This window comes from Ranitomeya variabilis, unplaced genomic scaffold (assembly GCF_051348905.1).
Source record: "Ranitomeya variabilis isolate aRanVar5 unplaced genomic scaffold, aRanVar5.hap1 Scaffold_112, whole genome shotgun sequence".
Taxonomy (NCBI): Eukaryota; Metazoa; Chordata; class Amphibia; order Anura; family Dendrobatidae; genus Ranitomeya; species Ranitomeya variabilis.
In genome coordinates, this window is record NW_027507939.1 from 193,829 (window position 1) to 218,105 (window position 24,277).

At 47.6% G+C, this 24,277-nt stretch overlaps 1 protein-coding gene across 4 annotated transcripts in view; it reads left to right on the forward strand.

Moving 5' to 3' along the window:
- LOC143789172 (piwi-like protein 1) overlaps positions 1-24,277 on the forward strand; it is a 101,470-nt gene that overhangs the window by 20,657 nt on the left and 56,536 nt on the right. For all 4 annotated transcript variants that reach the window (XM_077278961.1, XM_077278960.1, XM_077278962.1 and 1 more), the window contains 5 exons: positions 677-802; positions 12,519-12,730; positions 12,949-13,070; positions 16,939-17,019; positions 17,525-17,722. In XM_077278961.1, the coding sequence (XP_077135076.1) occupies positions 677-802; positions 12,519-12,730; positions 12,949-13,070; positions 16,939-17,019; positions 17,525-17,722 (739 nt within the window). The remainder of the gene's footprint in view (positions 1-676; positions 803-12,518; positions 12,731-12,948; positions 13,071-16,938; positions 17,020-17,524; positions 17,723-24,277) is intronic.

Consider the following 24,277-nt stretch of genomic DNA (forward strand, 5'->3'; position numbering starts at 1 on the left):
CCTGGTGTACTGGCCTGTCTCCTGGTATCTGCTCCATGCTCTGGACACTGCTCAGACCCAGCTACCCTTCTTGCTACAGCTCTCATTGCTGTGCCATCCTGGATGAGTTGCGCTACCTGAGACACTTCTGTGGGTTGTTGACACCGGCTCATGCTACTGTACAGTACCTCAAAGGGTGAGAGCAATGACAAAATGCAAAAGTGTCCAAAGCTGCCAAAAAGGATGAGAACAGAGAAATGGTCTGTGGTCAGCCCTGCAGAACCACACCTTTATAGGGGCTGTCTTGCTAATTGCCTATTTGCCTGTTGCTCCATTTGCACATCAGCAGGAGACATTGATTCACAGTCGGTGCTGCTTCATAACTGGACAGGCTGAATATTTCAACCACAAATAATAATTGTATGGTTATAATCCCAGACAATCCTATAAAAGGTTATTCCAAATATGGGAAGTGATCACCTATTCACAGGATAAGTAAGAACTTGCTGGATGCTGGGGTCCGGCTGTGGGGCCCCTACTGATTGCTAGGATGAGAGGCCTCCTGGTGTAGTCTCACAGGATGCTTCCTGCCGCCACTGTGCAGTATTGGGGGCCCCTTTTCTGTCCTGTGACCCCCTGTATGTGTAAGGGAGACCTGTGTAGCTAATAGTTTAACAAACCTTTTTCTTTCGCTTAGTTCTGCAGGTGTCAGCCGGACTTGCAGAAGTGTCTATCGGGGAACGGGGCGGCCGTAGGCGCGACTTCCATGACGTCGGGGTGAACACCCGGCAGACTATCGAGCACGTCCAAAAATCGAAAGCAGGTAATCGCGTCCTCGAATCTTTTTCCACTTATCTTGTTGTTTCTTGCTGTTCTGTGGAAAGCTGGATGACAAACATGTTTCCACCTCTACAACTCCTGGGTTTGTCATCTAGTTATCACCAAGTCAAAAAGCTGCACATGAAGGGTTAAAACATGCATGTCTCTGGTCCCCAAATCTCGCTGGGCGATTGGAGTCTTTTTATGCCAAATAATTGGAAATGAGAAATCAATAGAGGTGACGGGGGTTTTTACACTACTGGAAAAGGGGCCCCAAAAGATAGAAAGGAAAAGGCAAGCAGTACTCATCTTACCCCGGTCCTCCGCCTGTTCTCTGCCGCTGCTCCTATTTGCTTTTCTGCTGTAGCAGTGACACCACATCAAAAGCGCACATCACTGCTGCAGCCAATCACTGGGCACGGCAGCTCCTGCCATCTACATGATTGACTGCAGCGGTGATGTGCGCTATTGAAGTGGTGTCGCCACTGCAATCAGATTAGAGCAGCGGTGAGGAACAGGCTTCACATGATGACATTTGTGCGAACAGCCAGATTAGGTGTCTTAAGAAAGCAACTGAATGGACTGAGAAATGCAAAAATATTTTCTTTCTATAGCCCCAACATATTCCACAGCACTTTACATTTTACAGGGGAAATTGTACAGATAATAAACATTACAACCTAACAGTCACATAAACAACAGACACCAAGAGGAGAGAGGGCCCTGCTGCTCGCAAGCTACAGTCTGAGGAAATAGGGGAGACAGGAGAGGTGAATGGTGACAATTGCTTTCATTGTTCGGACCAGCCATAGTGTAAGAAATCGGGTGTTCTTGTTAAGCTGCATGAACCGGTTATCAGCCAGAATATGTAACCGTACAGACACAGAGGCTATTAAATGCATAAAGCGTGTGAGAACATGATGCGAGGAACCTGGTTATGAAGAAAATGTTGAATGAGCAACACAGTGATAGTTAAAAAATGAGTTGAGGCGGTAGGCCAGTCTGAAGAAATGCACTTTTATGGCACGCTTCAGGCTATGTTCACACGTTCAGGATTTCCATCCTTTTTTTTTTCCTGACTGAAACTGCAGGTCTCTGCAGAAAACGCAGGTGCGTTTTTGGTGCGTTTTTGGTGCGTTTTTTAGTGCGTTTTTTAGTGCGTTTTTTGATGCAGTTTTGTCTGCAGATTGTCTGTGTTTGACAGAAATAAAGTTTACTGCAGTGGGGGGGGAAAAAAAAAAAAGAAATGATGTCATTTCCTTGTCCAACCCTTTTCTTCTTCCATCCTCCATTTTGGGACTAAACACCAAAATGAGTGGACGTGTTTTGAATGACAGCGCTCCGCGTTTTGCGCCGCATGCGTCACTGCAGCGCACGCATCCGGGCGCAGAGGACGCAGCAAGTTGCATTTTTGCTGCGTCCAAAATCAATCGAAAAAAGGACGCATGCGGCGCAAAACGCAGCGTTGTGCATGCGTTTTGCTGCGTTTTACTTTGCGTTGTGTGTTGCGGCGCCGACGCTGCGGCGCACAACGCAAATGTGAACATAGCCTAAGTGCCACGTATCACGTATTTCAGTGCCACGTGATACGTGGCACGTATTTAAGTGCCACGTGCCACGTATTTAAGTGCCACGTGCCACGTATTTAAGTGCCACGTGCCACGTATTTAAGTGCCACGTATTTAAGTGCCACGTGCCACCTATTTAAGTGCCACGTGCCACGTATTTAAGTGCCACGTGCCACGTATTTCAGTGCCACGTATTTCAGTGCCACGTATTTCAGTGCCACGTGCCACGTATTTCAGTGCCACGTGCCACGTATTTCAGTGCCACGTATCCCACGAAGATTTTCCATGGAGAACAGACACATCCAGAGATATGTCTGCTCTCCACGGATGCAGCAACACACTGACAGGAGCCATAGTTCCTGTCGGTGTGTCACTGCGCATGCGCGAGTTTACCGGCGGTCATTGACCCCGGCTCTCTCGCTTAACGGCAGTGCTGCGTGGGAAAGTTCAACGCAGCTGTACTGCTGTTAACCGAGACGCCGGAGTCATTGAGCTCCGGGACAGCACCCGATACACTGCTAGGAGCTTCGCTCCTGGCAGTGTATCGCCGGAGAGCAGCCGATCGGCGTGGGACACTCGTTTTATGGATTCTGCGGACAGGGAGTATGGATTTGGTTTATTATTTTGTGATTTTTTCCTGGAGGATCGAGGGCTTCGCCTACAAGTGTGCTGTTGGTGAGTATATACTCTGTTATGTGTTGTATGTACTGTACTGTGTGTCATGTATGTGTATTGTGTGTAGGTGTTTTGTGTAACTTTACTATTGTGCTAAGTCGCCGGACACAGGGACAACTCTCCCATCCTAATACCGGATGGGAGTAGTAGTCCATACGGCGACTTAGCACAATGGAGGCACTATCGTCGCATGGGGACACGCGCGCACACACACACACACACACACACACACACACACACACACACACACACACACACCAAATCAATCAAACGGCCGACACGATCCCCATGCGACGGTATGCCTCCATGTCTCTCCGCCCACGCACTTCCGGCCCCGCACTTCCGCCGGCTTCCCCGCACTTCCGGCTGCAGCGGTTCTGCACCACAAACCGCAGTAAAACCCACAGATATATTTTTGATCTGCGTGTTTTACTGCGATTTTGACCTCACAATGGAGGTCTATGGGTGCAGAACCGCTGCGGTTCAGGAAGAAGAATTGACATGCTCCTTCTTTTTTCCGGGAGCTATTCAGCACGGCTTTTTTTTTAAATTTCCGGACCATGTGCACAGTGTGTCCTGTTTTCCATAGGGTACAGTGTACTGTACCCTGCATGGAAAACAGCTGCGGAACCGCAGCGGCAAAACCGCCGCGGTTCCGCGGTAAAAAACGCACTGTGTGAACATGGCCTAAAACTGTGGGTATTGGGGATTAATCGTATTATCCTGGGTAGTGAGAAGACTTGGAGACGGGAGTGGGAGGTTCTGATTATTGAGGATGTTGGCCTCAGGTCATTAGCAGAACGGAGGGCACGGGTAGGGTGGTGGACTGAGACCAGGGAGGAGATGTAGGGTGGTGCTGAGCCATGGAGCGCTTTGTGGGTGCGAGTGATAAGTTATATTGAGCTCTGTAGCGGATGGGTAACCAGTGCAACGACTGGCACAAGGTAGAGGCATCGGTGTAACGGCTGGTGAGGAATATGATCCTGGCTGCTACATTCAAGACAGATTGGAGAGGGGAGAGTTTAGTAAGAGGGAGGCCGATTAGTAGAGCGTTACAATAGTCCAGACGAGAATGAATACGAGTTGAAAGTAAAAGGTCGAATTCTAGAAATGTTTTTGTGTAGATGACAAGAGCGAGCCAGTGATGTGGGGGGTGAATGAAAGATATGAATCAATTATGACCCCAAGACAGCGGGCATGTTGCTGGGGAGTGTAATGGTGGAACTGTCGGGGTCGTAAAACGACAATATACCCTTCCTTCACCAGTCATTCCAAATTAATATGTGTGCAGGGCATCTGGTACCGGATAAGAATAAATCAGACAGGTAGCTGGTTCAAACTTAGTTAATGCCCCGTGCATCCACACATGTCTGCAGGTCACACCAACTGGCTTTATTCTAAGATACACAATACTATATTGAGTGTTAGGGGAAGGCGTGCATTAGGCGGGGTTTAAGCTAGCATTCAGTCTTTCTGATTTGTTCTGACGTCTTCTGGTGGATCCTCCTTTTCTTCTCATTCCTTAACTTTCGTTTCTGAAGAAATGAAAGTTAACTCTTCGGACGCTGGACTAAAATGAAGAATGAACACTAGCGGCCATCTTTAATACAATTACATTTGCATTAGCTAGCAGATAGGAAAAACTTATTGTTTCACAGTATATGATATAAAAGTACAAAAAGAATATAAATATATATATAAAAATACAAAGGTATATAAGAAAATACATTTTCACCTTGACAATCCCCCCTAAACACTAAGTTTTTCCCTTAAAGAAAGATCCTTTGAGACTGTCCATGTGATGGGAAAAGGGGAGATGGATTTCTTCATCCAGACACCTCAGAAACTCTCCCCTAGCGAGAGGCCTCCAGGCAGCTGAACCCTTCACTAACCTCACATGGAGTTCTCCCACTGTCCCTAAACTAAATCTCTTAGCATCATCTGAGAATGGGGGGTTCTGTCTACTCTCTTGAGGGGGACATACTTAGGGATCTCCCTTGGATCAGTACCATCGTACTCTGGTGGGTCTACTTCTTGATTGAGGAAGGTGCCAGTCTGAGTTGCTTTCACTAACTACCTAGGCCTGCCCAGGTGCACTTATACATCCATCATATTGTCATTATTTGTTTGTAAAATGAGAAAGGTTGGTTCTCAGGGTCAGCCAATTGTTTTTGCATAGCTAGCTAGTCAGAGGGCCTCCAGGGATAATACTCCTGTATCTGTCTTACCCTACCTGATGTGGTTGGTTCTCTGGTGGTGGGGGCGACATGACATGCTGGTCTACAGCTCCTTCCCAAAAGGATTACTGTCAGCCTACTCCTAAAAGTTAATGTCCCCACTATCCGCCAACCACAATCCTGTGTCAGCTTCTTATGTCACTACATGTGATCTTGTCTGGACAGGATTCAGTGTAATACTCTTAGGTCGGGTTGCAGCACGGGTCATACAAGTGTTAGGGCCCAAATCCTCAACTATACCCTTAAAGGCATCACAGCTATAATTGACAAATCTTTGTTCACTGTAATATATATATATATTTGATCCATTCAACATTTTTATTAATCTGCACCTGTGGGATTATAGAAGCAATGCCGGCATAAATCTGGTTCTGGGCTTTAAACTGGTCAGGCACCCCCCTTTGGCACTCCAATGGCATTAATATATATCAGTGGATCTTCTTCACAACTCATGTGGAGCTGATCGAGACTTCTCCTCTTTCTGGTAGGTTCATCAGGTATCTTTGGTGTACATATATTGTGTATGTTTAATTAGCAAATCAGTATCTAGAGAACTGTTCTCTTTGCAGAAACCTGTCTCGAAGATCCCTACTGGTGTACCTGTGGTGTCGTGGGAATTATAGCAGGTGTAATTGTCAGCTAATACGGTTACTTCTCCTGGGACCTTAAGTTTGGGTTTCTCATGAATTAGTAGGACATAATCTGGGCAATCAGTGGGCTTCAAACCTTTCAACAGATTCATGACACAGGCAGTGGTGTTGTCATCAGGGAAAAGCAATGCATGTGTGTATAGGTGTATATTCGCAGCAGCACAAGCAATACATCCTACAGAGATATTCTGAACTTTTACATTGTATCTCACCCATTCTAACCATAGGTTTTTCCTTGGGGCGGTTTGTGTTTATATGGAGAAAACCTCTTGCCAACTGAGACTTGGAATGGGTATCACTTCATTAACTACACTTTGCAAACGCTCACTTGGGCCTGTTTTAGGTATACTGGTAACAGGGGCCTTGGTTGGTCTGAAACTAATATCCTGGAGCTGTATATGGCCTAAATTCCCATAGTATCCACTACTAAATACATAATTATAATGCCTTCCTAGTACAAACGTCTGCAGATCAGCAGATTGGGGGTTTTCAAGATTCAGGAGGAGGGGGTGACAACTTTTACCCCATTTACAGCCTCTAGGTGGTTGCAGAAGGGCTGTTAGATGCATTCTCTCACGAAGACTCCTACCCGCTCTATCCTTAGGGAACATGGCTTCGCTAGGTTTATATCCCCAATCATCCCCTGTATTCCAGGCAGCATCTGTCCAATAATAACAATTATCATTGTCATTTCTGGTAACACACATATAAAACTGGATAATTCCCTCTACCATCAGTCTTGGAGCACTTGACTACATCACAGAAATCAAATCGCCAGATATTCACCGGGGCTGTCAGGTTTACCCAGAGAATAGTGGGGCCAGGATTCTTATTTTTGCAATAGGGGCCGAAGAGGTAGGGGCGAGGATAGCCCTCAGTTCCAGGATCAAAAACAACAGCAACATTTCCCTTCAGTCACTTCTGTGATTAAACACTGGTTCGGTCTCTTTTGCAGTGTGAGGCGTGGATCCAGGTGCTCTTTCCTTCAAGTTTTACTGCAGTGGGGGGTGACCAGGATCACCGTGTGAGGTCCTTCAAATCTCGGCTGGAGACAATCTCTGCGCACAAACTTTTTCACATACACCAGGTCTCCTGGCACAAAGGGATGGTGTCCAGGAACCTTGTCTGGGTCTGGAAAAGAACTGAAAACGGTTAAATGCACTTTGGCAAGGTGTCCATGTAAGGCCTGCACATAGCTAGTCAAGTCCTGGTACTTGAGCTGCAACTGTTGTGGAAAGAAACATTCAAGATTGGGGCCCCTGCCAAACAGAATCTCATACGGTGACAGTCCTGTCTTCCTGTTTGGGGTATATCTTACTGAAAACAAAGCTAGAGGAAGGCATTCTGTCCATGGTTTACCAGTCTCTGCCATTGTCTTCTGGATTTTAAGCTTAAGAGTTCCATTTAGTCTTTCCACTCTTCCACTACTCTGCGGATGGTATGGAGTATGCAATGCTTGACTTACCCCCAGTGCTGCCATTACCTCTGACATGATCTCTCCAGTAAAATGGGTACCCCGATCGCTTTCAATGACTTCAGGAACTCCATACCTGCATATGATCTCAGCCATCAGTTTCTTCGCTGTTGTCTTAGCCGTAGCTTTGGCAACTGGGTAGGCTTCTGGCCAACCTGAAAATAAATCAATGCAGACCAACACATACTCATACGTCCTTACCCTAGGCAACTGAATATAATCAATCTGCAGTCTCTGGATTTGGTAAAGGGCCGGGGAGTGTGTTTGGATGGGGTTTTCACTGTCCTACCCTGATTATGTGTGGCACATATCATGCAGCTCTGTACCTGCCTTTCTGCGCAGGTGGAAAACCCGGTGGGCAATCCATTGTTTCTGTAGGGTGTCACACATGGCCGTCTTCGAGTGGTGCACATTCTCGTGCAGAACCTGTGCCATCATTGGGTACAGTACCTGTGGTAGGCAGACCTTTTCACCCCTCCCCCATAGTCCAGTGACGGTATCAGAGCAAGCCCCTATCTTTTGCCACCTATCTTTCTCCTCCTTACTTGCCTGTTCTTGTAACCGGGCTAAGATGTCTTTCAACACAAGTGGAGATGGTGGGGTGTCTAGGTGATGTACTTGAGAGGCCACAGGAGTGCTTGCTGCTTTCTTGGCAGCCTGGTCTGCCAGTGCATTACCCTTTGTCCGTCCACCAGTGCCTTTGTATGTGCCTTTACCTTTATGATGCCTGCTTGGGTGGGAAGCTGTAGTGCATTCATAAGTTGCTGGACTGCCTCAGCACGTTTAAAGGGGTGGCCATTTGCTGTCAGGAAGGCCCTGGCTCTCCAGATAGGCCCGTAACCGTGTGTAATGCCAAAAGCATACCTGGAATCAGTGTAGATATTTACAGTCTTACCTTCTGCTAGTTTGCTCTGCTTCTGTAAGCGCCTTGAGCTCTGCTTCTTGTGCAGACATATGAGCTCGCATTGACTCTGCCTTGATTACCTCATGTTCTGAGACCACAGCATATCTGGTACAGAAGCGTCCTTGGTCATCTTGGTGACGGGATCCATCTACAAAAAGCTCAAAATCAGCATTAGAATAGGCACACTAGAGACCAGCCGTTTCCTGAGACATCAATTCTAGACAATCATGTAATTTGGAAACCTAATCTTGTTCCTCTGGATCCATTCTAGAAAGAAAAAGAGTGTCCTTTTTTCATGTCACCTATATGTCACCTACTCCTCCCCCCTTTGGATCCAGGGGAACCAGGAGAAAAGTAGCGGGGTTCAGGACAGTGCACCTTTTCAAAGTCACATTAGTAGGCATGAGAATAGCACACCGAAGTCGCAGCTGTCCAGCCATGGACATGTGGCCAGGTTGTACTTGGTTAAGGATACTATATACATCGTGTGGGGTGGCCATAGTCTCTCCTGGTTGCAAGGGGCCATAAGTGGCAAGGTAGGCCTGACACTCTTGGGCTATGACTGGCCCCCCTTTGGCATAACTGTCCACGTCAATTGTCATCCCTGATAAATGAATGTAAACAGAACTGGCAATCTGGGTGTAATGGAATGCTGAAGAAGACATTGGCAAGATCGATAACTATGAACCAAGCAGCATCCTGAGATATCTGGGACAAAAGAGTATGTGGCTTAGGCACCACCGGAGTTTCTGGAACAGTAACTGCATTAACTGTCTGTAGATCTTGTACCAGCCGGTACACAGGGGGTTGGCCGGGTGGGGTCTTTTTTTTTTTTTTCTCAACAGGAAACAAGGGCGTGTTACATGGGGAAACACAGGGTATCAGGGCACCATTATCGAATAACATTTGTATTTACCCCTTGAGATACTGCTCCTGATCATATTTCAAAGGGTATTGATGGACTTTAGAAAAAGGGGCACCAGGTTTGAGAAACACTTTTACTGGTTCTACAGGCATTATTGGGGGAGAATCTGGGTCTATCAGGACCATCATCTTGGAATTATATCCTGGAGCAGAACTGTAATAATAAATCTGCCCCCAGTAAATTTACCGAACATATAGAAAAGATTACGAACTGAACAGTAACTTCAGGGAAAGGTCCCACAGGGATAGGTTTTATAAAAGTATATTTATTGGGTCTGTCATCTACTCTAATTAAAACAAGCTCTTGATCTGAGAATTGACATGATGAAGCTTGGAGGGAGTTAGATTCCTATACAGGGTTAAAGGCGTATTGGAGTGTGAAGCTGGACTTGCATGTACAATAGGAGGCAGAAACTGAGATCTATTACATAGAGATAAGAAACACTGACCTCGCAACTGCAAAGGTGGGGGCTAGTGAGCGAGCAAGAATGATTACAGCTAGTGATTTAACCCTTGTCTTTACTAAACCAAGGACAGAGAAAACTTTGGAATGCAATACATGGCCTGCACCCCCCCCCCCATCCCTCTAGCCCGCAGCGCCGAGGGGAAAAATTGCAAACGGGTCGCGCAGCGGCTCACACAGCCCCTCCCATCTAGTACACTACGCAACACTGATACAAAGCTCCGTATCTTCTACAGTCACAAACTGCAGCAGTTTCCAGACTTAATTTCAACAATACTTTCCTATAATCCTCCGTGGTCTGGGCGGAGCCCCAAGGATGGCACATACGCACACACAAGGCAGGTCTCCACCCAGGTTGGATTCTGCACAACACAAACAGGACACACCTACGCTTCTGGAGATCTCTTTCCGCCGCCATTACAGGGCGCTGACTGGGACTGCATTTTCATCATCAGTGGCACGGCGGCCATTTTACAATCTGTAAGATCACAGTTCAAAGGCATTTTATAACCAAATACGGGTTCTATATTATCTGATCCTTCCTCTCCATCAACCTATTTTCATCCTTTGTTCTTTAAGCCTCGCTGCAACTCGCAGATAAGCTTCTTGACTGTCTCTTGCCCTCCCGTGACCATTGTCTTGACTTCCACGACATCCTCATCTAACTTGTGGGGTACGGACTTCTACTTTAAGATACGCAGCTTGGCTCCCAGGATACTATGATTTTCTGCAGTAAAACCACTGGCAGCGATCTTCAACACTGTGTTCCACAGTACGGAGCCTCACGTTCGACGTACTAGGAAAAGAGCCTCGCGCTCAATGTTTCCTGTCCCTAACCTGAACACAGTGATTAACAGACTATCCTGCCACGATATCCCAAACAGTCGGGAGGCAGCCTCCTAATGAGACCCCTCCACAAAAATATAGGTGGTCCCCTCACGGAACGTCTTAGGTTACCTAACTAGACAGGTGGTCCCCTCACGGAACGCCTTATTTACCTGCCTGCACAATATCACAGAGGCTGCGTCTCCTGTCCCTTTCTCTAAGCCGCCCCACACTCTACAAGTAGCTCAATCTTTCACTCCACTTCACTACTAGACAATAGTCACGGGCAGGGTGGTTGAACGGAGTACAATGACTGGTGGAGAAGGTGTGGTGTACAGAGATCGCACAGGATGCGACGTCTCTCAGTTGCTGGTTCAGAGCGTGGCACAGGATCGCATTCGATCTCACCACTCGATCGGTCACTCCCCAGACCCAAGGAGACCACAGACAAACCAATAACGGCTGAGACACTAGCAAGTGTGACACATACAGTGTATATGATCGCCACTTACCGTGTGAAGAGGGTGATCAGTCCTCGAGGTCAGCCACTACGGGTATCATCCACAGACATCCAGGCATGGGTCCAGGGGGTCTCGGATCGCTGGCCACGCCCCACGTTGATCGCGCCAAAATTGTCGGGGTCGTAAAACGACAATATACCCTTCCTTCACCAGTCATTCCAAATTAATATGTGTGCAGGGCATCTGGTACCGGATAAGAATAAATCAGACAGGTAGCTGGTTCAAACTTAGTTAATGCCCCGTGCATCCACACATGTCTGCAGGTCACACCAACTGGCTTTATTCTAAGATACACAATACTATATTGAGTGTTAGGGGAAGGCGTGCATTAGGCGGGGTTTAAGCTAGCATTCAGTCTTTCTGATTTGTTCTGACGTCTTCTGGTGGATCCTCCTTTTCTTCTCATTCCTTAACTTTCGTTTCTGAAGAAATTAAAGTTAACTCTTCGGACGCTGGACTAAAATGAAGAATGAACACTAGCGGCCATCTTTAATACAATTACATTTGCATTAGCTAGCAGATAGGAAAAACTTATTGTTTCACAGTATATGATATAAAAGTACAAAAAGAGTATAAATATATATATAAAAATACAAAGGTATATAAGAAAATACATTTTCACCTTGACAGAACCACACACGGAAATGGCAATGTCGGGCATAGGTAGGTTCGCAGATGGAGGAAACGCAAGGGGTTCTGTTTTTGACAGGTTTAGTTTCAGATAGAGGGAGGACATGATGTTGGAGATAGTGAAAGACAATCACTGGTGTTATGTAATAATGCAGGCGTGATTGTCCAATAGGGGTGGTGTACAATGAGAACTAGCCTAGGACTGATCCTTGAGGAACCCCAACAGTAAGGGGAAGATGAAAGGAGGAGGAGAAGGAGCCAGCAAAAGATAGTGACGGAGCGGTCAGAGATGGGAGGAGAACCAGGAGAGAACGGTGTCCTTGAGCCCGATAGAGCGGAGCATAGTGAGGAGGAGCTGATGATCCACAGTCACATGCTGCAGAGAGATCCAGGAGATCGGCAGGGAGCAGAGACCATTAGATTTAGCTGTTAGTAGATCATTAGAGACTTTTCAGTAGAGTGTATAGAGAGGAAGCCGCATTGTAGAGGGTCCAGAAGAGTGATCTGAGAGATAGCGGATTGCACGGGAGTGGACCAGGCGTTCCAGGAGTTTAGAGATGAAGGGAGATTAGGGACAGGTCTATAGTTGGTAGCACAGTTTGTCAATGGATGTTTTTTTTAGGTAATGGAAGTATACTGGCGTGTGTAAATGAGGAGGGAAAGATACCGGGAGAGAGGGAGGGTTGAATATTTTTGTTAGGTGAGTGGTGACAGCCAGGGAAAGGGACTGGAGGAGATGAGGGAATAGGGTCACTGTTGCAAGTAGTAGGGCGAGAAGAGCCTGATCACGTCGTCTTCCGTGACTGGTTCAAATGGGTAAAATATAACCATCTCCCCTAATATCGGCAGGCTCCTCTGGAACCCTCATTTCTCTTGTGACCAACCACATCAAGCTGGTGTCCCGACCACAGTGGGCCCTGTACCAGTATCACGTTGACTTCAACCCCGCCATGGAGTCCAAGCGTTTGCGGTATGCCCTCCTGTACCAGCACGAAGAAACCATCGGGAAGGCCCGGGCGTTTGATGGAACTGTGTTGTTTTTACCAAAAAGACTGAATAAGGTAAAGTTGTTCCAAGGACAGCGGGTCATCGATGGAGGGCAGTGATGGAGGTGCCGCGTGTAACCAGACAAGGCCTCGTGGGTCACTTGGGACCATGTTTGATCTGACATTGATGACCTTTCTGATCACCAATATCTGTCCTTTCACTCCTCTCTGGTAGTTGACGTAACGGTGATTGCATTTGATGGTTTTGGATTTTTTTTTGTTTGTTTTTGAAGGTCACCGAGGTGTTCAGCCAAACTCGAAATGGAGAGAACGTGCGGATAACAATCACCCTGACCAACGAGCTTCCACCGACCTCGCCCACCTGCTTCCATTTCTACAACATCATTTTCCGAAGGTCAGAGTGATGTAGGACTGTAAAATTATCGGCTTTAAAGGGTTAATCCCAAAATTTTAGGTTACTCCCCCTTTCCCCGACCATTGGGACCTCACACCATCCCAAATTTGGACGCTGCAGAACCCGTTTTGAATGGAGCCGAGGTGTTCATGCTGGACCTCCTCTCCAGCAGTCAGACGAGGGGGTAACATGATAATTTGGGAGTGTTCCTTTTACAGTAATGGTGTGAACCGATCAGCAAACTGTCCTGTATCTGGAGGCTCTCCTGCAAGACTGAAACTTTAGGCTCCTTGGCCCCAATGGAAAATCTTAAACCAGGCCCCCACCTTTCACGCTCCATTTATAATACTGTTAAAGGGTTGTCCAGGGTTAGAAAAACATGTCTGCTTTATTTCAGGAACAGCGCCACTCCTGACCATGGGTCGTATTGCACGCCAACTCCATTGAAGTGACTGGAGCTGCGTTACCACGCACACTTCATGTTTGGGGATGAAAGAAAGCAGCCATGTTCTTCTAATCCTCGACAACCCCTTTTAAAGGGGTCTTCCCATCTCCAAGATTTTATCCCAATATGTAGTAGGTGTAATAATAAAATTAGCAAATATCTCCAATTACAAATGTAGTACAGTTCTTCTAATTTGCTGTGTTGCTTACCCCATGTGCAGTGCTTGGCAGTAAGCTTAGGTTTCCATGGTTATGACCACTTATATAGTGACAGTTGTTAGTGGTTGAAACCATGGATACCTAAGCTTAATGCCCTGCACATGAGCAACACGGTGAATCAGAAGAACTACACTACATATCTAATTGGAGGTATTCGCTGTTAACCCCTTCATGACTTTGGGGTTTTCCGTTTTTCCGTGCTCGTTTTTCGCTCCCCTCCTTCTCAGAGCCATAACTTTTTTTATTTTTTAATTTTTCCATCAATATGGACATATGAGGGCTTATTTTTTGCGGGATAAGTTGTACTTTTGAATGATACCATTGGTTTTACCATGACGTGTACTAGAATATGGGAAAAAAAATTCCAACTGCGGTGAAATTGCAAATAACTGCAAATATTTAGCTTCACTAAATGCTAAAACTGCCCTGCCATTATGATTCTCCAGGTCATTATGAGTTCATAGACACCAAACGTGTCTGGGTGAAAAAAAAATTCCACACTTTGCTAAAAAAAAAAAAAAACCCCAAAAATTGCACCATTTTCCGATATCTGTAGCATCTCCATTTTTCATGATCTGGGGTCGGGTGAGGGCTTATTTTTTGCGCACCGAGCTGACGTTTTTAGTGATGCCATTTTGGTGCAGACACGTTCTTTTGATCGCCTGTTATTGCATTTTAATGCAATATTGCTGCGACCAAAAGAAAGTAATTTTGGCGTTTCAAATTTTTTTTCTTGCTACGCCGTTTAGCGATCAGGTTAATGCTTTTTTTTATTGATTTATTGATCGGGCGATTCTAAACGCGGAGATACCAAATATGTGTAGGTTTGATTTTATTTTTGTTTTATTTTGAATGGGGCGAAAGGGGGTGATTTAGGCTACGTTCACATTTGCGTCGGCGCCGCAATGCACAACGCAAACAAAAACGCATGCACAACGCTGCGTTTTGCGCCGCATGCGTCCTTTTTTTCATTGATTTTGGACGCAGCAAAAATGCAACTTGCTGCGTCCTCTGAGCCCGGACGCGTGCGCCGCAGTGACGCATGCGGCGCAAAACGCAAGTGCGACGCATGTCCATGCGCCCCCATGTTAAATATAGGGGCGCATGATGCATGCGGCGACGCTGCGGCGCCCGACGCTGCGGCGCACAACGCAAATGTGAACGTAGCCTTAAACTTTAATATATTATTTATTTTTTTTATTATTATTATTTCATTTTTTTAAAAAACTTTTTTTTTTTTTTACTTTTGCCATGCTTCAATAGTCTCCATGGGAGGCTAGAAGCAGGCACAACACGATCGGCTCTGCTATATATCAGCGATCATCAGATCGCTCCTATGTAGCTGAATTCCAGGCTTGCTATGAGCGCCGACCACAGGGGGGCGCTCACAGCAAGCCAGCATCAGTTACCATAGAGGTCTCAAGGAGACCTCTGGTTGCTATGCCGACGCATCGCTGACCCCCGATCATGTGACGGGGTCGGCGATGAGCGCATTTCTGGCCGCGCAGCTGGAAGCGGTAGTTAAATGCCGCTGTCAGCGTTTGACAGCGGCATTTAACTAGTTAATAGTGGCGGGTGAATTGTTATTCCACTCGCCGCTATTGCGCGCACATGTCAGCTGTTCAAAACAGCTGACATGTCGCGGCTTTGAGGTGGGCTCAGCGCCGGAGCCCTGCATCAAAGCCGGGGATCTGACCTCAGACGTACTATCCTGTCCGAGGTCAGAAAAGGGTTAATAATAATTTTTTCTTCTGCTCCATATTGGTGTAGGATCTTGGAGATGGGAATACCCCTTTAACCCCTTCCCGACGTGCCCCGTACTAGTACGGCGCATGTCTGGTCCCCTGCTTTGATGTGGGCTCTGGCGCTGAGCCCGCATCAAAGCCGGGACATGTCAGCTGTTTTGTACAGCTGACATGTGCGCGCAATAGCGGCGGGTGAAATCGCGATTCACCCGCCGCTATTAACCTGTTAAATGCCGCTGTGACAGCGGCATTTAACTACCGCTTCCGGCCGCGCGGCCGGAAATGCGCTCATCGCCGTCCCCGTCACATGATCGGGGGTCAGCGATGCTTCTGCATAGTAACCATAGAGATCTTGGAGACCTCTATGGTTACTGATGCCGGCCTGCTGTGAGTGCCCCCCTGTGGTCAGCGCTCATAGCAAGCCTGGAATTCAGCTACATAGGAGAGATCTGATGATCGCTGCTATGTAGCAGAGGTGATCGAGTGGTGCCAGCTTCTAGGCTATTGAAGCATGGCAAAAGTAAAAAAAAAAAAAAAATGTTTTTAAAAATAATAAAAGTTTAAATCACCCCCCTTTCGCCCCATCCAAAATAAAACAATAAAAAAAAAAAATCAAACCTACACATATTTGGTACCCCCCTTTCGCCCCATCCAAAATAAAACAATAAAAAAAAAAAATCAAACCTACACATATTTGGTATCGCCGCGTTCATAATCGACCAATCTATGAATAAAAATAAAAAGCATTAACCTGATCGCTAAACGGCGTAGCGAGGAAAAAAATTTGAAACGCCAGAATTACATTTTTTTGGTCGCCGTGACATTGCATTAAAATGCAAAAACGGGCGATCAAAAGAACATATCTGCACAAAAGTGGTATCATTAAAAACGTTCTGCTCTGATCGCTGTTTAACACCGTACATGCTGCAGACAATCGCTGACCTGCATTTGAGCTGCACATTCCTGACTGGGGGGCCTCCAGGTGCAGAGCGGCCCCTCCGTGACACGGCTGCAGGGTGGCACTAGACGCCGTGTCCGCACCTCTGGGCTTTATAGGAGGCCGTGACGTTTGCTCTATACGGCAATACTGACAAGTTCTGGTCTCGGATGAAGAATATTAAACACAAAGCCACAATAGAAATCTACATATAAAAAACATAAAATCTCTAATCTTCTGATCTGACCGCCTTTCCCATCATTAATGATGAACACTAAAAAAATCCTATTTGTTATCGCCACATCCAGGAAAGTCTGATCTGTGAAAATCTAAAGTGATTCATTTCCTGCGTTACACTTTGTAAAGCAAAAAGAAGAAAAACCCTGAATTATTTGTTGTCTGTTCCCCAAAATGATAAAACCTCAGTCACATCTTCCAGTGGATCCCACATCCCCTCGCCCACTGCTGGGATCACACACGTCCTCCACCTGCAGAGCTGACAGCGCCTGTTCTCTCCCCCCAGACTCCTGAAGATCATGGACCTGAAGCAGATAGGACGCAACTACTACAACCCGAGCGACGCCACCGAAGTCCGAGTCCACCGGTAACCAGCAGAGCAGGGTTTACATGGGACTGACCATGCTGTACTCATGGGAGCATGTAATGTATGTACACAGGGACTGCACCAGCAGAATAGTGAGTGCAGCTCTGGAGTATAATACAGGATGTAACTCTGGATCAGTAATGTAATGTATGTACACAGTGACTGCACCAGCAGAATAGTGAGTGCAGCTCTGGAGTATAATACAGGATGTAACTCAGGATCAGTAATGTAATGTATGTACACAGTGACTGCACCAGCAGAATAGTGAGTGCAGCTCTGGAATATAATACAGGATGTAACTCATGATCAGTAATGTAATGTATGTACACGGTGACTGCACCAGCAGAATAGAGAGTGCAGCTCTGGAGGATAAGTAATGTATGTAGGCACAGAATCCTTCTGCTGTTTGCTGGCTCCCTGCTGTTGCCTGTAGGTGTCTGTACACACTGATGCTGTTACTTTTCTCCTCCATCTTCACCCTCCGTCCTGTCTTCTCTCCCATCAGACTCTCCATCTGGCCGGGGTTTTCCACCTCCATCCTCCAGTATGAGTCCAGCATCATGTTGAGCATTGATGTCAGCCATAAAGTCCTCAGGAACGAGACTGTGCACGACATCATGAGCAGCCTGTACTCATCGTGTGGCCCTCAGAGGTTCCAGGACGCCTGCTGCAAGGAGCTGATCGGACAGATCGTCCTCACCAAGTAAGGCCTCTTTCACACTTCCGTCTTTTCTCTCCTGTTGAAATCCGTTGATTTTTGAAAAAAAAACAGGATCCAGCTAATTTTTCTACTGGATCCTGTTTTTTCCCATAGACTTGTATTAGTGACAAATTGTAATGGATGGCCATCCGTTTCATCCGTCGTGCACTGGATCCGTCGGAAAATCGCTGTCCGTCGAGCGGAGAAAACATTCAGAGGAACGTTTTTTCTGCACGTCGGAATATCGCTCAGTGACAGGTCCTGCACTGTCCGGCGTTGGCTATAATGAAAGCCTATGGGTGCAGGATCCGTCACTGACTGTGAAAAGCAGGAATCCAGCGACTGTGCCGTCTTTTGAAAACTGAGCATGCGTGGAAGAATTTCCAGTCAGGGAAATTCTCTTTCTCGCTCTCTCTCTCTTTTTACTATTGATGCTGCCTATGTAGAGGTCATTGCACGCAAGGCATTATTGGGAACGCCAGCTGCCGGGAGCATCACGAGCATCCGTAACGCTGCGCGGGATGCCGGAAGGTAAAGAGTATTGCGATTTTTTTTTTTTATTATTTTATTTATTTTTTTTTTTTATTATTATTATTATTATTACTTTTAATAATTTTTAACCTAGGTTTTGTGTATGCGTTTTTTGCAGCGGAAAACCGCTGCGAAGACTCATACACAACAAGTGCACATAGCTTCGACGGGTCAGTCAGGAAAAACAGGCCCAGTGCACCCGTTATATACAATCTGCACAGGATCCGTCATTTCAACATTTTGACGGATCCTGTTCAGATTGTAAAAACGGAAGTGTGAAAGAAGCCTAAGAGCCGCCATGTGCCTCGTACTCGGCCGCTCTGTGGGCACCGGCGCCTCTAGAAGGAAACGGATCACCTGGGTACATTCTGTTCCTTCACTTTTGGAACCAAATTTATGTAATTGACGCTTAATGATGAGCAGTTTTCATTTGTGTTTAATTTTTCCTCTCCTTCAAAGATCTTCTCGCTCTCCCTCCCCTGAGGGTCGCAGCGTACGGGACTCGGTATATGAGTCGGAGGAATCTTTAACCCAAGACTCCTCTGTTAGTCAGGAGACCCTTGACTCCCTTATTGAGGCAGTCAACAAAACGTTAATGGTGGACGACGAATCTGCTTCCTCTCAGGAACACGTCGTATCTTTTAAAAGGACTAAACGCGTCCAAAAGATATTTGCTAATCACCCTGAGTTTCAGAACCTTATCCAAAAACACAGGGAGCACCCTGAGAAGCGCTTCACGGCTCAGAAAGCCACGGAAGCTAAATATCCTTTCTCTAAGGATCTGGTCAAGGAGTTGCTTTTCTCTCCTTCTGTGGATCCGGCCGTACCGCGACTCGCATCCAAAACGGTCTTATCCCTGTCAGATGGTTCATCAGTCAAAAATCCCTCTGACCGTCAAATTGATTATTTGGCTCGCTCAGTCTTTGAAGTCTCAGGAGCAGCTCTTCTTCCATCCTTTGTAGCTACCTGGGTAGCTAAGGCTATGGTGGCCTGGGCAGATGTGTTAACCTCTTCCGTCCACGGCAGTACTCTTCCCCCAGAGGCGGCCAGACTAGCTAGCCAGATAGCTCAGGCCGGAGATTTCGTGGTTAACGCTTCCATAGATGCGGCGAATTGCGCAGCGCAAGCAGCGGCAAACGCCAATTCCATCAGGAGGGCCTTATGGCTCCGCGATTGGCGAGCAGATTTTGCTTCTAAGAAGTCGCTGACTTCTCTACCTTACCAAGCGGGTCATTTATTCGGGGAGAAACTAGACCAAATAATTTCTGACGCTACCGGAGGGAAGAGTAAATTTCTTCCCCAGCAAAAACCGGCCCGGCCTTTTAGGAATCAACAGCAGTTTCGATTCCGGTCCTTTCGTAACAACTCCGGTTGGTCCTCCTCTTCCCCGGGTTCGGGACGACGGGACAACAGAACATCCCAGGTCTCATACAGACCAAACCGTTCCTGGAAACCGAGACCGTCTGCCCCTAAGCCGTCCACATCCCTTAAACCTTCCACACAATGACTCGTTGGCGTGTCCGACGGACACAGACAGAGTAGGCGGACGCCTTCTTTCGTTCCGTCAGAATTGGCTCTCGGTCGTTCACGACCAGTGGGTCAGAGAGCTCGTGTCCTCCGGATACAAAATCGAGTTTTCTTCCATCCCCCCTCCGCGTTTCTTCCAGTCTTCTCCCCCCAAATCAAAGGCGTCACATCTCTTTCAGGCCATACAGGCGCTTCAAAGGGACGGGGTCATCGCTCCGGTCCCTCGAGACCAAAGGTTCAAGGGGTTTTACTCCAACCTTTTCATGGTCCCAAAGAAGGACGGGACTCTACGGCCCATACTGGACCTCAAACTGCTGAACAAGTTCGTACGGGTCCTACACTTCAGGATGGACTCGCTTCGTTCTGTTGTCGCGTCCCTGGAAAAAGGAGAGTTCCTTGCATCTATAGATATCAAGGATGCTTATCTACACATTCCAATTTTTCCTCCTCATCAGCAGTTCCTGTGCTTCGCAGTCCAAGGAGAACACTTCCAGTTTGTGGCCTTGCCCTTCGGACTTGCCACCGCCCCCAGAGTCTTCACAAAGGTCATGGCGGCTGTCATGGCCATTCTTCACGCTCGGGGAGTGGTAGTCCTACCCTATCTAGACGACCTATTAATCAAAGGTCCGTCCCAGTCCGCCTGCGAGGAGTCTGTCAGCATCACCGTGGATTCTCTTTCTCACCTGGGTTGGAAAATCAACTTCGAGAAATCATCTCCAGTGCCGGCTCAGCAAATCTGCTTCCTCGGCATGATTCTGGACTCTTCCCGCGGGTTGGTCATTCTCCCTCCAGAGAAGGTTTTATCCTTACAACAGGGAGCGCGCAAGCTCTCCCGCCCAGTCCCTCACTCCATTCGCTTCACTATGCGCATCCTGGGAAAAATGGTTGCGGCAATGGAAGCCGTTCCATCTCCGCCCTTTGCAACAGGCGCTCCTGTTAGCCTGGGACAGGAGCCCGAATTCCCTCGACCGTTGTTTTCGCCTGCCCCCGCCAGTCAGGCAGACCCTCAGGTGGTAGACGTTACAGTCCTCCCTGAACCAAGGGAAGTCCTTTCTTCCTGTGCTTTGGTTAGTGGTAACCACCGATGCCAGCCTCTTGGGTTGGGGCGCAGTTTTCAATCACCACACGGCACAGGGTCGTTGGTCCACAAGGGAGTCGTGTCTCCCAATCAATATCTTGGAAATTCGAGCAATCACTCTTGCCTTACGCAACTTTCACCACCTTCTCGCAGGCCATCCCATCAGAATACAATCCGACAACGCCACGGCTGTGGCGTACATCAACCGACAAGGGGGAACCCGCAGCAGGGCAGCCATGCTCGAAGTCTCCCACATCCTGCGCTGGGCCGAGACCAATCACTCGCTCATTTCGGCAATCCACATACCGGGCGTGGAGAATTGGGAAGCGGACTTCCTCAGTCGCCAAGGTCTTGCCTCGGGCGAGTGGTCCCTCCATCCGGAAGTCTTCCAGCAGATTTGCCTTCGCTGGGGGACGCGGGATGTGGATCTCATGGCCTCGAAGTTCAACAACCAGGTTCCCCAGTTCATTGCTCGTTCCCGCGATCCTTGCGCCGACGGGGCAGATGCCCTGGTCCTGTCGTGGCATCGGTTCCAGCTGCCATACATATTTCTGCCTCTTCCTCTGCTTCCGAGAGTCATCAAGAAGATCAGAGCAGAGGGGAGACCGGTGATTCTCGTCGCGCCCGACTGGTCGCGCCGAGCATGGTACGCGGAACTCGTCCAAATGGTCAACGACACCCCCTGGCGCCTTCCAGATCGCACGGACCACCTTTCACAGGGCCCGTTTTACCACCAGAACTCCGGGGCCCTGTCTTTGACGGCGTGGCCGTTTGAATCCTGGATTTTAGCCCAAGCCGGATTCTCTCCAGGGGTTTCTTCTACCATGATTCGCGCTATGAAACCCGTATCCATGCGCATTTATCATCGTACCTGGCGCATCTTCTTTTCATGGTGCCATACCCATGGACGTTCTCCCTTGGTCTTTTCCATTCCGTCCATTCTGGCGTTTCTCCAATCCGGTCTAGACTCAGGCCTTGCCCTAAGCTCGCTGTCCGCGTTGTCCGTCCTTTTCCAACGGAAGATCGCTTCCAAACTGTCCGTTAAGACGTTCATCCAAGGAGTCTCCCGAGTGGTTTCTCCCTATAGAATGCCTTTGGCGTCATGGGATCTTAACTTGGTTCTCGGAGTTCTTCAGGAGGCCCCTTTCGAACCATTGCAGGACATTTCTCTCACCCTCCTTTCATGGAAGGTGGTCTTTCTCGTGGCGATTACGTCAATCAGGAGGGTTTCTGAGTTGGCGGCTCTCTTGCCGCCCCCTTCTTGATTTTTCACTCAGACAAGGTAGTTCTGAGAAACTCTCCTTCCTTCCTACCGAAGGTCGTCTCCTTTCATGTAAATGAGGATATTGTCTTGCCGTCATTCTGTCCGGCACCAACCCATTGTATTGAGAAGGCTCTCCATACTCTGGATGTGGTTAGAGCCCTTCGGCGGTACATCTCTCGCACGGCTCCCTTCCGTAAGTCGGATGTCCTGTTCGTGCTTCAGGAAGGACACAGGAAAGGTCTACCTGCCTCGAAAGTCACTCTTGCCAAATGGATTCGTTCCACCATTCAGGAATCTTATCGCGTCAGGAACACCCCTGTCCCAGCAGGGATTACGGCGCATTTGACTCAGTCGGTCGGCGCTTCTTGGGCCATTCGGCACCAGGCGTCTGCACAATAGCTTTGTAAAGCTGCGACTTGGTCCAGTCTGCATACCTTCACGAAGCACTATCACATCCATACCCAGGCTTCGGCAGACGCTGCCCTCGGCAGGCGTATTCTGCAGACAGCGGTACCTCAGTAAGCCAGTGGTACATGGGGTTTTTTAGCAGTGCAATTGCTCCCCACCCAGGGACTGCTTTAGGACGTCCCATGGTCCTGTGTCCCCCAATGAGGCGTAGGAGAAAAGGAGATTTTTTTTTGTGTACTCACCGTAAAATCTTTTTCTCCGAGCCAATCATTGGGGGACACGGCACCCGCCCTGTTAGCCTTTTGGCTGGTTGTTGTTGGTATTTTGTTCCTTAGTTTTGGACATAGTTTACATGTCTTGGTTTTACTCCTACTGCTTTACTACCGAACTGAGTCGTTTCTGGCCAGTCAAGGGGTGTATACTGCAGAGGAGGAGTTAACTCTTTGTGTTTACTTAGTGTCCTCCTAGTGGCAAGCAGCATAACACCCATGGTCCTGTGTCCCCCAATGATTGGCTCGGAGAAAAAGATTTTACGGTGAGTACACAAAAAATCTCCTTTTTTGTGTGGCGAGCTGTAGTTTTTGTCAATGCCACTTTGAGGTACATACAATGGTTTCTTCACATATTGTATTTTTAGGAACCTTGGATCTACTAAAAATCAGCAGTTCTGCCATTATTTTCTTTTACTTTACAGCGTTAAAGGGCCACTGTCACCCCCCTCCAGCCGTTATAAACTAAAAGAGCCACCTTGTGCAGCATTAATGCTGCATTCTAACAAGGTGGCTCTTTTAGTTTTAGGTTCAAGTATACCCCAAATAAAGCGTTTTTATACTTAGCCACAATTCCTGTCTCTAGCCAGGTAGGCGGGTCCTCACTCCCCAGCTTGACCAGCTCCTCTGCCGTCACTCCAATCTTCCTGCGCTTTCGGCGCCACCCCCTCAGCACTGTTATCGGTTCAAAACCGGCGCCTGCCCAGTGTACTGCTGTGCTGCGCAGACGCAGTAAGCTCTGGCCGTCTGACGTTCCAGCCAGACTTGCACACTGCGCCTGCGCGGGCATTGCGGCCAGCCACCTTTGGAATCCCAGCCCCGCACTGTGTTATGCATTATTCACAGTGCGGGGCGGGGATTCCAAAGGTGGCTGGCCGCAATGCCCGCGCAGGCACAGTGTGCAAGCCTGGCTGGACCGTCAGACGGCCAGAGCTTACTGCGTCTGCGCAGCACAGCAGTACACTGGGCAGGCACCGGTTTTGAACCAATAACAGCGCTGAGGGGGTGGCGCCAAAAGCGCAGGAAGATTGGAGTGACAGCAGAGGAGCTGGTCAAGCTGGGGAGTGAGGACCCGCCTACCTGGCTAGAGACAGGAATTGTGGCTAAGTATAAAAACGCTTTATTTGGGGTATACTTGAACCTAAAACTAAAAGAGCCACCTTGTTAAAACGCAGCATTACTGCTGCACAAGGTGGCTCTTTTAGTTTATAACGGCTGGAGGGGGGTGACAGTGGCCCTTTAAATCATTTTTTTTTTTTTTTTTGATCTTATTTTATTTTTTTTAAATTCTGTATTTTTGACCTAGGAAAACGTGATCATATTAGAATTTTTTTTTTTTTTTTTTTAGAATATTTTTAATATTTTATATACAATTTTTTTTTTTTTTTTTTTCTCCTAAAGAGCGTGAAATTGCGATTTGTTTGATCACTTACTCTGTACTGAATTTTTAATTTCACTGATCAACGCTGCTTTTTGTGCAG